Source organism: Balaenoptera borealis, assembly GCF_965194805.1.
Source record: "Balaenoptera borealis genome assembly, chromosome: 1".
Classification (NCBI taxonomy): domain Eukaryota; kingdom Metazoa; phylum Chordata; class Mammalia; order Artiodactyla; family Balaenopteridae; genus Balaenoptera; species Balaenoptera borealis.
This window is the reverse complement of record NC_138860.1, coordinates 148,825,163-148,843,436: the sequence shown is the minus strand read 5'-3', so window position 1 is coordinate 148,843,436 and position 18,274 is coordinate 148,825,163. Positions and strand designations below refer to the sequence as shown.

Below are 18,274 nucleotides of genomic sequence, written 5' to 3'. Positions count from 1 at the left end.
TTTTGATCCCAAAGAGTAAATTTTGAAAATTAAAAGTGTGCATCTTAGCCATCTTCCTTGGCCGAAGAAAATCAATCTGTTTTCCCTGCATAAACAACAATTTATAGTATTTTCTTATCAGTTTGGTATGTCAGAAAATATAAATACAGACACTTTTTACATAAAGTTAACTCTTAGCACCCATCATCATCTGAAACATTTTCGTATTAGGGCAAATCAGTGAACCATCTAATCCAGTATCTGGTCTTTGACAGTATCCAATGTTGAGTGCATTCAAATCAGACATCAGATCTCCATAAATGTACTTTATCAGGCAGTAGTAAACCATTGGGTAAGTTATTGGCCCAATAACTAAAAAGCTTTTGCAATTTGATCTTAGCATGTGTTTTTTCAAATCCACTCATTACATTTTTATAGAAAATAATGTTTCTGTTATTTGTTTGGTCTTATCCTTTAGTAGTGAAAGCCACAGATAAAGAATATACACACACAGCCCAAAAGTGCATCTCTTTATTACTCTACAGATCTTGCTTTCCAGATTCATGGATTGTTTCCTTGTTCTTGGAATAAAGGAATAGATGAATAAAAACTCCATTGTTGAGACCCACACTCCATTCCCCTTTACTTTCTCCCTTCCAGATCTTCTTTGTTCTTCCCTGTCTTTTAGATCTTTCCTCATATGAACGTCCCCTGTGGTGTCATTCTCTTACTTCCCCTTCCTCATTATCCACTCTCCTTCCTACCTCACGGCCTGTGATCATTTTCCTATTATGTCATTTTAAAAAAATGAATCTGATTCTCAAAGTGAGCCTGTTATCGTTAAGAGTTATGAAACACTGGCTGGTTGGCCCAGTTGGTTGTCAGATGGTGCTAATGAGATCCAGGTCAGGGGTACATCCCCATATGGGACTGTTAGTTTTTTTTTTGTTTAATGGCCTCAGACTGTACCTCTGGCTTTGACCAACTCTTTAATAAATGTATTCAAGTGGTCAAAAAGGAGTGTGGGTATATATGTACAAATCCAATCATGCTATTGGAAAACTCATACAAAGTTTGCTTCTAGTGGATATTCAATTCACCAAATGTTTAGTTCTACTACTACTAGTGCCAGAGGAGAATGCAAACATGAATGAGTTGCAGTCCTTATCCTAAGAAAGCTTACTGTCTCCTGACTAAGAGCGTGTAAATGACTGACTAAATACGAGGCAGGATGAAATATGTCTGAAATAGTGTTACTAGCAAGTGGTATAAACACACAAAGGACAGAACAATGAAATCTGATGGGGAAATCTGGGAAGGTTTCATGAAAAAGACAGCACTTGAACTGGCCTTTGAAAGAGTGGTTGGATTTTGCTAACTAGAAAATACATATAAAATAGAAACATATTTCATATTTCATATGCTATGTATAGGATGTTACTGAAAGAGCAGAAAAGGAGGGAGGTATATGTGGGGAAAGAGGAAATTCATTTCACAAATATTTACTGAGCACTTAATATGTGCCAGTACCTATGCTACTAGGCATGGGGAGTTTAGAAGTGGATCCAAAATGGTACCAGCCCTGGAGGGGCTCACAATCTTTTGAGGGAAGTAGGCAAATGAATAGTTACAATACAGTGTGGGAAGTTCTGCACTTAAGGTAAACACATGAAGAAGAGCTTTTTCCCTTGTTTTTAAAGAGCTTACAGATGTGGCAAACATCACTAATTGATTATGGCACCATTTCTTCTGAGTTCAGAATCCTTGACAAAAGACAGCTCTGGGTGGATGTGTTTTATATCTTCACCCAGCTATTGCCAGTTTGTCCAGGATTGGACAACTGAATACCACATACTCAACTCACAGGTACAAATAGATAAGGAAGGCAAATCAGATTCTCTGTCTCTGGGAAATTGAACTAGGAAATACCAAGAAGCAACAGTGGGAGTTTTGAAACAGAAGGGATATTGGAGGAGTTATGAGGAAGCAGAAGCTATGGGTAGAGATGTGTAGAATAGGGGGAGAGAATAAGGCAGTTAGAATTGATAGTCAGTAAAAAAAAGCAAATGTAGAGGAACAAAAACATGTGAAAAAGAGACCAGGCAAATCATGAGAGACACAGAGAAAGGATATGGTCCATAAATAAATCCCTAGGTTTCTTACAGCATTCTCGTTCCCATTCATACACATGTATCTCATAGTAAATCCCCTTTTTCTCAAGGCCTCAGTAAGGCTCTGGTCCTTTCACCCAAAAGGGCTTACCTAAATTATCAGATTAGAACCCATTGGGAAGGCCTCTCAACTTGGGTAGGTTGACAAAGGCAGTTATAAGGTAGGCATTCTTCACTTTGTTCAGTGAACATGTTATACACAAGGATGCATGATGAATCATTTTCCCTTATGGTATACATTTTAATATTACAAATGTTTTTCTTCATTTCTTCATTCCGATTGGCCTTCATTTAACAAGAAGCATGCATGAGAATTGTTAGCTACTTGCTTCTTATTCCCATCACATTGCTGGTATAGCACCTATCCTGCTGCCCCTTGGTTTTCTGTGTACATGCCTCTCCTTTCTAGGTTGTGACTTCTTAGAGGGTAGGGGGTCAGGTGTTTTCTGCTTGGGTGTCTCTAATACCTAGATCAGACCATACTCAGAGTAGCGACTCAGTAACTATTTGCTGAATGAAGTATGAATAAGTATCCAGTTCTGTGAATTTCAAGGCACTCTCAAGGTTCTTTTTTTATATATACTACAGTTTGATGGAATGGCCATGACTTATTTTTGCAAATGCACACATACCCTTCTTCCCCTAACAACCACTCCCCTCAAAAAAAGAAAATTTAAAAAAAAAAGCCTTTTTTCTTGCCTGTCATATTAAGTGAATCTCTAAACAGTCAGTGACTAACCATCCTCACACTGGGACGAGGAACCCTCATTGGGGTGAGGAGCCTCTTTTGCAAATGCTGCTGGACAAATGCTGGGCAGACGGCCAACCACCCTTATAGCCTTGTAAAGTAGTCTGGTACCCGGGATGCCGCAGGCTGGGGGCTAGTTCAGTGCCCACCAAGGAGGCCATGAAAAGCTCGAGGAGTCTGGGTTCTGGAGAGCCATGGCACCACGTCCACTCACTCCAGCACCAGCCTTGGAGATAATCAGTCAGTCATCAGGACCCCAAACTTCCCTGAACACCTTTTGTCTGTTACACCTAGGTAGATGTCTGGACCTGGATATTCATTCTCTCTCTCCCTTTCTCTCTCTCTCTCTCAGTCCTGTTCTGTTCCCTGCGTGGTCCTCATTTCTTCCAGGTTTCTTTATCATATTCATTTTGGTCTGCTGGTCTCTCTCTTTTGTTAGGACACTTATCAAATGGCTGGTGATCCTTTTTTTATTTTGGTGCATTTTTTCCTTAAACTTTTCCTTTTTAAAATATAAGTATAGTACATATATGGAAAAGCACACAAAAGATATATGTACAGCCCACTGAATTCAACACCAAGCAAGTGCCCGCCTCACCTGGCCTGATCCTACTCATTCTCCAGGTCTCACGTCAAATGCCATTCCCTCCTGAGGCCAGGAGCTGCCCTCCTGGGTCGGGTCCCTTTGCTGCAGCTCTGTGCCCCAGAACTCGCTCCTGTCCTCTTTCCCAGCCCTCGGTACACTTGCAATCCCTGCTTCTGTCTCCAGCCAACCCGTGCTCTCTGTGGAGTCAAGAGCTATGTTGACCTTGTTCACTGCTCTTTCCTCAGCCCAGGCACATAGTGCTGAGTAAGTATTTGAATGTGTGGTAGGGTAGGGAGGGAAAGAGTGAAGGGAAAAAAGCAAGTGAGAGAGAAATTTGTTTCCTGTTTTCAAGGAATTCACTCTCAGGGAAGACAAACTCAAAAAAATAGATCATTATAATATGTTATGAAAATGACTAAGGGAAGCTCGGGACACTGTGGCAGCCCCAAGGGGAACTTTCAGTCCTTTAAACTAGGATTTGCTTTTTTTGCTTTTTGTTTTTTAGCTAAGCTTTGACATACAAATAGGAATGAGTTTCCTAGGGAAATTGTGCCTTGCTGAGGAAACGTGTACCTGTGCAGAGGCGTAGAGGTGTGTAAAAGCAGCTGAGGTTGTTCAGGCTGGGCCGGGGTCAGGACCAGGGAGGCGAATAGTGAGCGATGCGCCTGGAAAGGAACGAAGTGAGGGGGTCCCTGACCAGCAACCCGGTCTGGCCTGGATCCAGATCATGTGGGCAAAAGTCTCAGATCTGTCCTGCTTTCATTAGGCCTGTGACTTCAGCAGGGCTTGGGCCTGAGCCAGACCACCCCAGAATTGCCACAGGTCCTATCCTCTAGGCCCCTTTCTGCTTAGCTGACCCTGCAGAGGTCTCTCCAGACTCAGCTGGTCTCTCAGAAGGTTAAGGGGGCAGTGAGTATGGTGAAAGGGAAGAAACATGGGTATTGGAGTCGGGGGCTCCGAGTCAGAGTCCCAACTCTGCCTCTTAATAGTTGTAAGATCTGGAGCATTCCTTTACCTTTGAACCTGTTTCCTCATCTATAAAATGAGATAATAGGACTTGTGAGCAGTAAATGTGAAAAATGATTTATAAACTGCTTTACACACATATTAGGATCCAGACCCAGTGTTTTTAAAATACTGTAAGGGGTTAAAAGGCACTTAAAAAACAAACAAACAAAAAAGTATAAAATGTTATACTGATTTATTATCCTTGGTCTTCGTTTCCTGGTTGGTAAAGTACAGGGCCCAGGGCCCAGAACCCATTGCTTGGTTCAAGCCAGTTTCCTGTTATAATGGCAAATATTACCACCCGGCAGGGGTTGTGAATGAGGTCCCTGTCACAAAGCACATGGCCTTGTTCCTTAATTGCCAGGGTGGAATTAATTTGCTCTTCCTGTTTCTTTTGTGACAGGAAGTAGATGTCCTTGAATTTCAGTTGATTAATGGAGGCCTCTGAGCAAAGTGCTCCAGCCTCTCTTGCTTTTAATCCTTATGCAATGCAAGACCCTAATTTGATAATTTTGCTGTTTTTTTAGATGGATCACCTACTGGTTGAAAATATTGAACGGGAAACGTTTCATCTCTGCTCCCGCCTCATTAATGGACCATACCGGCGGACAGTGAGAGCCCTGGTCTTCACATTAAAGCATCAAGCTGAAATCCGGGCTCAGGTGAAGAACGGCACGCTGCCAGTCGGCACGTTTGTACAGACCCACAAAAAGTGACCTGAGGATGGTTCCAACCCTGGGCTGGGCAGAAAGGAAAATGGGCCTTTCTCTGCCATTCAAAGACTCTTTTGAGTTTGGGCGATGGCTGATGCTGGCGGTGCTGAATTTTCCCATGGTGCCATTCCTTCAGACAGAGGATACAGAGAGCCCCGGGAGACAGACCTGCAGGAAATGCTTCATTAGCTGGAGTGCGCTGGTGCTGCCTAACAGGATGTGCGCTCGCTGTCGCTAGGAAGCGCAGTACGGTTGCCATCACCCAACACAGTGAGAGGGTGACGGATTCCACTGTGAATGTGCCAGGGACACCTCTAAACTTCCCCCGTGTCAGGCAGATGAAGTTACTACTTTATTTTGCCACCCTGCAGGTAACTGAAACTCAATTACCGCAGCTGCTCACTCGGTTCCATCCCCCTGAGTTTAGATAGCTCCAGTGCCTCTCAGAACTCCCCTGTCTGTTCTCTTTGCTCTACCCCAGGGGTGAGCCTGCCGGAGCCCGTCAACTACCCCTTCTTTCCAGAACTCACTTATCTGAACGTTTCAGCTCTCCCTGGAAGACCTTCTGCGTTGGTCTCCAGAGCCCCCATGCTGAGGCTTCTAATGAGGAACTGGCCTGAAGCATCCCCACACCTTGGGGTTTATTTGAATATGTTGGCTATCTCGGTTTAGGGCTCTGTAGAAGATACATAATGAAATTGCTCTTGAAATGAATTATTGTAGGAGAAAAATTATATACATATGTATTTTCAAATGAAATACCCATATATATACTTGCTTGAACAATTATGTAAGTGATATTTGCTTTTTTAAAAAAGTAATAATAAACTGGGGCTTTTCTGTCCCTAAAACCAAAGGTATGGCTTGTTCACTGAAAAGTTGAGAAAGAGTATAGTTGGTGAAAGAAAGAGTTTTGGGTTGATAAAGAGTATAGTTGGTGAAAATAAAGAATGATTGGACAGGAATTTGAGGGAGATAGCAAGACCCAAAGAAGGTTTTTTAGGTTAGGGGAGCCTGGAGCATGTTTGTAATCTGAAAAGAAGGAGCCAGTAGAAAGGGAGAGATTTAGGGAATTCCCTGGCAGTCCAGTGGTTAGGACTCTGTGCTTCCACTGCTGGAGGCCCAGGTTCGATCCCTGGTTGGGGAACTAAGATCCTGCAAGCCTCGCAGCGCAGCCAAAAAAAAGGAGAGATTTAAAATCCAGAAAAAGAAGAGATGGATTAAAAAGGAAGGACACCCTGTCTCTCACACTCACACACACACTCAGCTTTTTTCTGACACTCTTTTGACAGTAAGTTTCATACATCACATATCTTTACCCCAAATGACCAATAAACAAGAAATGATGCTTAGGGCCTTCTCTGGTGGCACAGTGGATAAGACTCCGCTATCCCAATGCAGGGGGCCTGGGTTTAATCCCTGGTCAGGGAACTAGGTCCCACATGCATGCTGCAACTAAGGAGCCCACATGCCGCAACTAAGACCCGGTGCAACCAAATAAATAAATAAATATTAAAAAAAAGGAAAAGAAATGATGCTTAACCTCAAAAATATTCAAGAAAATGCAAAATAAAGCAATAATACAATGCCATTTTTCACCGATAAAACTGGAAAACATTTTAAATTAGGACACAGGGAGGGGGAAGGGTAAGCTGGGATGAAGTGAGAGAGTAGCACTGACATAGTATATATGTCATAGTATATATACTACCAAATATAAAATAGCTAGTGGGAAGCAGCTGCATAGCACAGGGAGATCAGCTTGGTGCTTTGTGGCCACCTAGAGGTGTGGGATAGGGAGGGTGGGAGGGAGACGCAAGAGGGAGGGGATATGGGGATATATGTATACATATAGCTGATTCACTTTATTATACAGCAAAAACTAACAAACACAACATTGTAAAGCAATTATACTCCATTAAAGATGTTAAAAAAAAATAAAATGCCAACTTCTGGTGAAGATGTGAGGAAATGGTCACTTTTATACACTGATGGTGGGAATATGAATTACCACATCCTTCTTGGAAAATAATCTGCTGATATTTACAAATATTTAAACATATATGTACATTGACCCAGCAGAAAGTTTTCCTAAAGAAACACAATACATACAAGGATGTTTTGTGCAGCATTATTTGTGTGTGGGGAAGACTGACAATGAGTAGTCATTAAAAAGAATGGGACTTCCCTGGTGGCGCAGTGGATAAGAATCCACCTGCCAATGCAGGGGACACGGGTTCGATCCCTGGTCCGAGGAAAATCCCACATGCTGCGGAGCAACTGGGCCCGCGTGCCACAACTGCAGAAGCCCGCGCGCCTAGAGCCCATGCTCTGCAACAAGAGAAGCTACCGCCATAAGCCCGCACTGCAACGAAGAGTAGCCCCTGCTCGCCACAACTAGAGAAAGCCTGCGCGCAGCAACGAAGACCCAACGCAGCCAAAAATTAATTAATTAATTTTAAAAAAAAGAATGACTTATGTATCCATTGACCTGAAGGGTTGACCAAGATGTATTATTAAGTGAAAAAAAAATTTATAGAGAAATGTCTTTAATAAGAACCCAGTTTTATAAAAAGGAAACAAAAAAATCCTATATATGAATGTATGTCTTTGTACAGGATTATATGAGCACAGAGAAATGTATGAAATGATATATATCAGGTCATTTCCATTAGCTGCCTTAGGGAGGAGAGGGGAGTCAAGATGGCATGAGAGAAGATAGATGGGGAAGAAAAAAGTCTGTAGCAAGATGAAATCTGCCAATGTAATGATGTTGAATACACTCATATGATTTTGTGTGTATGTTTATATTTTTGTTCTTTTAATGGATTAAGCTTATCAGAGATTTATTTTAGAGAAATTTAAAAAAAGAAGCAAGGACAGAAAGAAAGGAACTAACATTGTCTACCTTCTAGGTGCTAGATACTTTTCCTAAGATAATTTATTAGCATTTACATTGATCTTTATATAGTTCTTTAAAAATCCTGTTGAATCATCTCGTTGTATTAGTAGGTATTGTTTCAGTTTTTTAGATTTCTTCTTTTATTCAGCAACCATTTGCTGAGCACCCCTTCCATGGGGCCTTGTGGATACCTAGCAGGAGCTACAGATGAGACCCTGAGGCTCACCAAGCAGAAGTATCTTGTTCAGTTTCCCACTGCTAGTAACTATGGGAGCTGGAATAATAATCGCTCAGCACTGTGCTAGACATTTTAAAAAATACCCAATTAAAGGTGAGAAAAGTGAGGCTCAACAGTGGTTTAGTAACTTACTCAAGGTCACACGGATAGTGAATAGCAGATCTAAGATTCAAAACCCAGGTCTATGCTCAACATCACTAATCATTAGAGAAATGCAAATCAAAACTACAATGAGGTTTCATTAGGTCCCATTTGTTTGTTTTTATTTCCATTTCTCTAGGAGGTGGGTCAAAAAGGATCTTGCTGTGATTTATGTCATAGAGTGTTCTGCCTGTGTTTTCCTCTATGAGTTTGATGGTGTCTGGCCTTACATTTAGGTCTTTAATCCATTTCTTTTTGTAGTGAGGTGGATGGACCTAGAGACTGTCATACAGAGTGAAATAAGTCAGAAAGAAAAACAAATACCGTATGCTAACACATATATATGGAATCTAAAAAAAAAAAAAAAAGGTCAGAAGAACCTAGGGGCAAGACGGGAATAAAGATGCAGACCTACTAGAGAATGGACTTGAGGATACGGGGAGGGGGAAGGGTAAGCTGGGTCAAAGTGAGAGTGGCATGGACATATATACACTACCAAACATAAAATAGAAAAGCTAGTGGGAAGCAGCCGCATAGCACAGGGAGATCAGCTCTGTGCTTTGTGACCACCTGGAGGGGTGGGATAGGGAGGGTGGGAGGGAGGGAGACGCAAGAGGGAGGAGATATGGGGATATATGTATATGTATAGCTGATTCACTTTGTTATAAAGCAGAAACTAACACACCATTGTAAAGCAATTATACTCCAATAAAGATGTTAAAAAAACAAAACAAAAAACTGCAATGAGGTATCACCTCACGCCAGTCAGAATAGCCATTATCAAAAAAGCTAGAAACAATAAATGCTGGAAAGGGTGTGGCGAAAAGGGAACCCTCCTACACTGTTGGTGGGAATGTAGATTGATATAACCACTATGGAAAACAGTATGGAGGTTCCTTAAAAAACTAAAAATAGAGCTACCATATGACCCAGCAATCCCACTACTGGGCATATACCCTGAGAAAACCATAATTCAAAGAGTCATGTACCACAATGTTCACTGCACCTCTATTTACAATAGCCAGGACATGGAAGCAACCTAAGTGTCCATCATCAGATGAATGGATAAAGAAGATGTGGCACATGTATACAATGGAATGTTACTCAGCCATAAAAAGAAACAAAATTGAGTTATTTGTAGTGAGGTGGATGGACCTAGAGTCTGTCATACGGAGTGAAGTAAGTCAGAAAGAGAAAAACAAATACCGTATGCTAACACATATATATGGAATCTAAAATAAAAGAAGGTTCTGAAGAACGTAGGGGCAGGACAGGAATAAAGACACAGATGTAGAGAATGGACTTGAGGACACGGGGAGGGGGAAGAGTAAGCTGGGACGAAGTGAGAGAGTAGCATTGACATATATACACTACCAAATGTAACATAGATAGCTAGTGGGAAGCAGCTGCATGGCACAGGGAGATCAGCTCAGTGCTTTGCGACCACCTAGAGGAGCGGGATAAGGAGAGTGGGAGGGAGACGCAAGAGGGAAGGGATATGGGGATTTATGTATGCATATAGCTAATTCACTTTGTTATACAGCAGAAACTAACACAACATTGTAAAGCAATTATACTCCAATAAAGATGTTAGAAAAAAAAACAACAGGTCTATTTGCCTGTATATAGCCTCCCAGGTTGATTTCATCCACTCTCATGGTTTCAAGCAGCTTTTACATGCTGATGACAACTCCAGTTTGTATCTTCAAACCATCCTTGTCCCCCAAGTTTCAGACCCTGGATGACCAGGATCAAATTTGAAGGGTCTTTGGAGCACTAGGCGAAGGCGTTTGGACTGATTCCATGCAGGAACTATGCAGTTAGTTTTCTGGTTAAGGGGCTGTCTAGAAGAGAAGCTGGAGCAGGGAGAGAGACCGGAAGTGGGAAGCTTCATTTTTAAACAACCAAAAGGTTCTGTTAACTTAGGAACCCAGAGTAAGTTGAAGACAAATTGCTCTCTGGCTGAAAGGCTTCAGTGGTGATAGTTGGAAACTACAATGATTGCAGAGATGTGCTTTGGAGATTTGGAAAGCAAACTATGTTATTTGTGGCTGTTTTCTCCTTGATGCATGTGCAGAATTTCCATGAACACTAATGGAACTATTCTGAGTGCTTGCTGAAGGGAAGGAGGCTTGCAGACATCCATCCAAGCTTGCCCACCCACTAAGAAGCACCTCTGAGTTCCAGCCTCTTAAAAATGAAAGGGTCAGCTCGTGAAATGAGGTGAGAGAAGTTCCTGGGACCTCTGAGTTGCCTGTAAGCCTAGGCATGAATATGTTTTCTAAATGTGTTCAGTTGCTAGGGGAAATTTGGGAGACTGAATACCATTAGAATCTGCTCCAGCAGCTTATTGATCCTTTTCTTGTGGTCATTAAATTGGAGGTCCTGGTCTTTGGAGTAGGGAGCTTGTCTATTTTCATTCACTCAACAAAAAAATGTTGCCCAGCTCCTCTGTTCCAGGGACTAGACTGGCCCTGGGGAAACTGCAGTAAATGAGATACAATTTCTACCCTTCAGGAGCTCTTAGTTTGGTGGGGAGACAGACAGGTAGGGAAATAATTACAGTACAGCATATTAATTGTTTACTGTAGATATTTAAAATGTTGAGGAAGTGGAGAAAGCAGTGATTAACACCATTCTAAGGGAAGGGAAGTCTTCACACAGTTAATGTTTGAACCACATCTCTAAGGGCAGTTATGAGATCTTAGCAGAGGAGTCAGTATGTGTGCAAAAGCACAGAGGTGTAAAGTGCATGGCTTGTTTCAGTAAAGGCAAATAAAATGGGTGGTCGAAGCATAAGGGTCTTAGGAATGGAGAGAAATGGGGCGAAAAAAAGCCTGGAGGGCTTGTGAAAGAGTTTGGACTTTGGCCTTCAGATCATGGGAAGCCATGAGAAGTTTCTGAGGAGGTGAGGGACCTAATAAGATGTGTGTTTTAAAAAGATAAAAATGTTCCTGTATAAACAGATATTTAAGAAAAAAAATTTAATGAAAAAAAACACAACTATTTAAGGCAAAGGAAAGAAACACTTGAGATTCAGTAAGTTAGAGATTTTTTTTTTTTTTTTGACAAATGAAGTTTAGAGTTGACCAAACAGATATCATTAGAGAGTCCCAAGTTTGAAAAATGGCAGAAAGCTGAGATAATGCATTTGCTGTGTTCAGTGGTGAAGGAACAGGCAGCTGGCCTTTTTTCATTTATAGAATATCAGGTTTTTAAACTTGTGCTTGTCAACCTTGGTTTTCTTTTGCTACAGCCTCAGGCCTCAGAGCCTCACTCTGAGATTTGTAATGTGTTTTGGATGCGTTTATCACAGCCAGATGGGCCAAGGGCTCAGTTTGTTACTGCCCATTATTGCTATCGAAGGGAGTCCATCCAGAAAACAAGGCTTTGGAGCTTCGATTAGTTTAGTGACGCTGCCTTGGTTTCAGAAGAGAGATGATTTGATTGGATGACTTTGTATTTTCTTTTAAATCAACCAAAATGATACAATTGCTGCCAGGAATAGGCTTACCCATAAGCTAAGGAGGTTGGTTTCAAGATCCAAGAAGACCAGGATGTCCAATCAAATGCTACTTTTTCATCTTGTTAAAATCTTTGATTTAAGGAATTCTCTGGTGGTCCAGTGGTTAGGACTCGGTGCTTTCATTGCCGAGGGCACGGGTTCAATCCCTGGTCGGGAAACTAAGATTCCACAAGCCACACAGCATGGCCAAAAAAAAAATAAGAAAAAAATCTTGGATTCAGGGCATATTTACTGAGTTCTCATGTGCCAAGCCCAAGGGTCAAAGGGATAAATAAAACAGTCTCTGGCCCCAGGAAGCTCACAGTCTAGTGAAGGAGACAGATAAACCATTTTTTAAAAGGCAGACAATTATGAATTATGAATTAAAAAAGAGGAAATAAGCCAATTAACATATTAGAAGATGCTCAACCTCACTGGTAATCAGGGAATGGCAAAGATTAATGCCATCTTTAAAGACCTAAAGGATGCAGGGATAGTGTTCCCTTTAACTCTCTATTTAATTCACTGGTCTGGCCCCTACAAAAATCAGATGGATCCTGAAAGATGACAGTGGACCACAGCAAGATCAACCAAGTGGTAGTTCTAATTGCAGATGTGGCATCTTTCCTAGAGTATATTAACATGTTCTCAGGTACATAGTATGTAGCCAATGATGTAGTGAATGTTCTTCTTTTCCTTCCCTATCAGAAAGGAAGATTAGAGTTAGTACTCACTTGGAACAGACAAAAGTATACATTTAGTCTTGCTGCAAGACTGTTAACTCTCCCGCTGTCTCACAACCTAGTCTGGAATGACCTGTACTGCCTAGGTATCTTGGAGAACATCACACATATCTACTGTATTAAAGACATCAGCTAATTGGACCAGATGAGAAAAAACAGTGAGTATATCAGAAGCCTTAGTGAGACACATGCATTGCAGACAGTGGGAGAAAACCCTGTGAAGTTTCAGGGGCCTGACATATCAGTGAAATTTTTAGGGACCTGTCATCTGGGATAGGCCAGGCACATTCCTTCCAAAGTAAAAGACAGTATTGCATCTACTCCCCCATTATGAAGGAAGCACAATGCCTGGTAGGCCTCTTTGGGTTTTGGAGGTAGCATATTCCTTCCATACCTGGGAATACTGCTTCATCCCATACACTGGATAACACAGAGGTTGCCCATTTTGATGGGGACCCAGAGTGGGGAAGGTCTCAGCAGCAGGTCTAGGCTATAAGACAAGTAGCCCTGCTGTGTGGACCATATGATCTGGCAGAACCCATTGTATCTGAGGGTATCTGTAGTGGGAAGAGATGCCTATGGAGTTTATGACAAGGCCTAGTAGGGGAGTCACAGTCTAGACCCCTGGGGTTCTGGAGCAGGGCCATGTCATCTGTAGCCAGGAATGACACACTTTTCAAAATACAGCTCCCAGGGACTTCCCTGGTGGTCCAGTGGTTAAGAGTCCGCCTTCCAGTGCAGAGGATGCGGGTTCAATCCCTGGTCGGGGAACTAAGGTCCCACATGCCGTGGAGCAACTAAACCCGCGCACCACAACTAGAGAGAAGCCTGCAATGAAGACCCAGCGCAGCCAAAAAATAAATAAAATAAAATTTCAAAACAAAAAACCCTCAAACAAACAAACAAAAAACAAAATACAGCTTCTGATTTGCTACAGGGTTTTGGTAGAGACAGATCGTCTGACCACGCATCACCAAATTGACCACGCAGCCAAAGCTGCTCATCGTGAGCTGGATTCCTTCAGATCCACCAAGTCATAAGGTCAGACAAGGCCGGCAGCAATTTGTCATGAGATAGACCTGGCACAAGTGGGATTGGGCACAGCAGGGCCACAGGGTAGAAGGTAGCTGCATGAAAAGGTGGCCCAGACACCTATGTCACCCACCACATTTGCACCAGTGTGTCTTCCTCAGCTCACCTATGATTGTCTGGGGAGCTCCTTATATCCAGCTGGAGGAGAAAAAAGCCAAAATTTGTTCATGAGTGAGTCGGCTCAGTACATGTGAGCAAGCCAAAAATAAACCGTTGCTGCACTGCAGGCCCCACATAGGGGTGTCCTTGAAAGACAGTGGAGGAGAAAATACTTTCAGTGGGCAGAGCTTTGAATAGTACGTGTAGTCATCCACTTTTTGGAGAAAGAACAGGGGCCCAAGGTTAGAATATTACTGGATCTCATGGGCAGCAGTGAATGGTTTGGCTGGTTGGTTAGGGATCTGGAAGGATAAGATTGGAAAACCGGGGACAAGGAGACCTGGGGTAGAGGCATGTGGATGGACCTATGGAAATGGGCACCAAGCGTGAAGGTCATTGTATTCTGGTGGGTTAACACCCACCAGACAGTGTATACCATGGAAGAAGCATTAAACAACCACGTATATGCAGTCGACATCAACCAGCCTCTAAGGCCACCCCAGTGCTGGCAAAAGAGATGCCTATAAACAGAGTAACCATGATGGCATGGAGAAAGGGCACGTATGGGCCCATTAGCATGGGTTCCCTCTCACCAAGACTCATCTAGCTATTGCCGATGCTAAGTGTTCAACCTGCCAGTTACAAAACCCAACTCTGAATCTCAGATATGTTTCTTTCCCTTGAGGAAAACAACCAGCCACTTGACAAGTTGATTATATTAAACCCCTTCTACCCTGGAAAGAGCTGTGATTCATCTTCACTGAAATAGACATATATCCTCGGTATTGCTTTGCTTGTAGGGCTTCATCCTGTGTAACTCTCCAAGGGTTACAGAGTGTTTAATCTACTGGCATGGGATCCTGCATGACTCTACAGCAGTGGGCACATGGCCATGGAGGCAACTCATCCCTTCACATACTGCACTATCCTTAAGCTGCCAGCTTGGAACTATCTGTAGAAGGCATGGCTGAGGTACCAGCTCAGAAACAATACTCTGTGAGGACAGGATGTCGTCCTCCTATAAGCAGCATATATTCTAAATCAAAGACCATTACACAGTGCTTCGTCTCCAATAGGTATTATAGAATACATGGGTCCAGGAACTAAGGGATGAAAGCAGGAGTGGTCTCATGCTTACCATCACTCTCAGGAAGCATCTATGCTTCCTGTCCCCACAACTCTGGGTTCTGCAGGTTTAGAGGTCCTGGTTCCCAAAGAGGCAACTCTTCAGCCAGGGGAAACATCAAGATGACTATTGAACTTTTTGCCGTGTCTGACACCCAGGCATTTTGAGCTCCTGGTATCAAGGGACCAGCAGGCAAAAAGTAGAGTCACCATTCTTTCAGGCATAATTAACCCTGATCATCAGGAGGAGGTAAGGCTGTTGTTAAGCACTGGAGAGCAGGGAGATATATCTTTGGTACCCAGTTGATCCATTTGGAAACCCCTTGGTACTCCCTTGCCCAATACTTACAGGAAATAGACAAGTGCAGGGGCCACGGCTTGAGAAGGATAAGGTGACCACAGGCTCAGACATCTCAGGACGGAGGGTCTAGATCATGCCACTATGTAGGTCACTGAGACCAGAAGAGGTGCTAGCCAAGGGTAAGGGGAATCGAGAATGGATAACAGAAGAGGAAGATGATGAGTGTCAGTTGCGGCCTCAAGACCAGTCACAGTGGTGAGGGTTGCAGTCTGTTCCACTAACTTTCCTCTGTAAGTTTCCCCCAGGAAAGAAAGCCCACCAGAATCCTGGAAGAGATGCTCCCAGAACTTAAATGAAGAAGCGGGGCTGGATGGCACAAGGTGTGGGCTCTAGAAGATGCTGTTCCACGCTTCCCAGACCCCCAACCCTATGACCGATGCACCCATTCCCCCTCAGCTAGCAGCTAGCAGGGGATTCCCTCAGCTCAAGAGAGTTACCTCACCCCAGGTCAGACCCCTCCCCCAGGGCAGGTTGATTCAGGGTTATAAAGGCCTATTTCCACTGCCCCAACTCAGCACAACTCTGAAGGACCAGGGCTTCACAGCTCTGTGGCACCAGCTGAGGTCTTACTACTGCATCTTACTACTGTGGTAGTAAAACTACTGCACCAGGTCTTACTACTACTGGTCTTACTATTCGTCTCTGCCTAATCTTGCTCCTTTCCCTTCCACCACCCAAGAGCAACCCCTAATAACTTCTTGTATGCTAATCTCCATCTCAGAGACTCCTCCCCAGGGAACTGGGCCTGCAACATGGCTCTTCTAGTTGTTGGTAACAACTCTTAGAGCAGGTGTCAGCAGACTTTTTTAAAAAAGGACAGATAATAAAGATTTTAGACTCTGTGGGCCTTATGGTCCTTGTCACAACTACTCAACTCTGCCCTTGTTGTGCTAAAGCAGCCATAGACAGTATGTAAATGAATGGGTGTGGCTGTGTTCCAATAAAACTTTATTTGCAAAAGCAGGCAGTGGGCTGCATTTGGTCCATGGGCCTTAGTTTGCCAGCCCCTGCTCTAGAGAAATATTTTTACATGTGCACAGAGTAGGCAAGTACAAAGATTTTAATTGCAACATGGTTTGTGATAACAGAATTTTTGGAGCAAGCTAAATATACATTAGAAAAAGAAAGGTTAGAACTAACTGCTGAACAATCATCGACAGGAAGACACTGGAACTCACCAAAAAAGATACCCCACATCCAAAGACAAAGGAGAAGCCACAATGAGACAGTAGGAGGGGTGCAATCACAATAAAATCAAATCCCATAACTGCTGGGTGGGTGACACAAACTGGAGAACACTGATACCACAGAAGTCCACCCACTGGAGTGAAGGTTCTGAGCCCCACATCAGGCTTCCCAACCTGGGGGTCTGGCAACAGGAAGAGGAATTCCTAGAGAATCAGACTTTGAAGCCTAGCAGGATTTGATTGCAGGACTTCGACAGGACTGGGGGAAACAGAGACTCCACTCTTGGAGGGCACACACAAAGTAGTGTGCGCATCGGGACCCAGAGGAAGGAGCAATGACCCCATAGAGACTGAACCAGACCTACCTGCTAGTGTTGGAGGGTCTCCTGCAGAGTTGGGGGGTGGCTCTGTCTCACCGTGAGGACAAGGACACTGGCAGCAGAAGTTCTGGGAAGTACTCCTTGGCGTGAGCCCTTAGCCCCACCAAAGAGCCTGGATAGGCTCCAGTGTTGGGTCACCTCAGGCCAAACAACAAGCAGGGAGGGAACCCAGCCCCACCCACCAGCAGACAAGCAGATTAAAGTTTTACTGAGCTCTGCCCACCAGAGCAACAGTCAGCTCTACCCACCACCAGTCTCTCCCATCAGGAAACTTGCACAAGCCTCTTAGGTAGCCTCATCCACCAGAGGGCAGACAGCAGAAGCAAGAAGAACTACAATCCTGCAGCCTGTGGAACAAAAACCACATTCACAGAAAGATAGACAAGATGAAAAGGCAGAGGCCAGATGAAGGAACAAGACAAAACCCAAGAAAAACAACTAAATGAAGTGGAGATAGGCAACCTTCCAGAAAAAGAATTCAGAATAATGATAGTGAAGATGATCCAGGACCTCGGAAAAAGAATGGAGGCAAAGAGCGAGAAGATGGAAAAAATGTTTAACAAAGACCTAGAAGAATTAAAGAACAAACACCTAGAAAAATTAAAGAACAAACAAACAGAGGTGAACAATACAATAACTGAAATGAAAAATACACTAGAAGGAATCAATAGCAGAATAACTGAAGCAGAAGAACGGATAAGTGACCTGGAAGACAGAATGGTGGAATTCACTACTGCAGAACAGAATAAAGAAAGAAGAATGAAAAGAAATGAAGACAGCCTAAGAGACCTCTGGGACAACATTAAATGCACCAACATTCACATTATAGGGGTCCCAGAAGGAGAAGAGCGAGAGAAAGGACCGAGAAAATATTTGAAGAGATTATAGTCGAAAACTTCCCTAACATGGGAAAAGAAATAGCCACCCAAGTCCAGGAAGCACAGAGAGTCCCAGGCAGGATAAACCCAAGGAGAAACAAACTGAGACAAAGAGTAATCAAACTGACAAAAATTAAAGAGAAAGAAAAATTATTGAAAGCAGCAAGGGAAAAATGACAAACAAAATACAAGGGAACTCACATAAGGTTAACAGCTGATTTCTCAGCAGAAACTCTACAAACCAGAAGGGAGTGGCATGATATACTTAAAGTGATGAAAGGAAAGAACCTACAACCAAGATTACTCTACCCGGCAAAGATCTCATTCAGATTCGGTGGAGAAATCAAAAGTTTTACAGACAAGCAAAAGCTAAGAGAATTCAGCACCACCAAACCAGCTCTACAACAAATGCTAAAGG

The 18,274-nt window shown here is 43.1% G+C and overlaps 1 protein-coding gene across 8 annotated transcripts in view; it reads left to right on the top strand.

The window, feature by feature from the left end:
• The window catches only part of TCEANC2 (transcription elongation factor A N-terminal and central domain containing 2), a 45,206-nt gene extending 35,982 nt beyond the window's left edge, over positions 1 to 9,224 (top strand). For all 8 annotated transcript variants that reach the window (XM_082359121.1, XM_082359120.1, XM_082359119.1 and 5 more), the window contains one exon: positions 5,020 to 9,224. In XM_082359121.1, coding sequence (XP_082215247.1) covers positions 5,020 to 5,208 — 189 coding nt within the window. In that variant the 3' untranslated portion in view covers positions 5,209 to 9,224. The remainder of the gene's footprint in view (positions 1 to 5,019) is intronic.
• Positions 9,225 to 18,274: the final 9,050 nt, after the last annotated feature.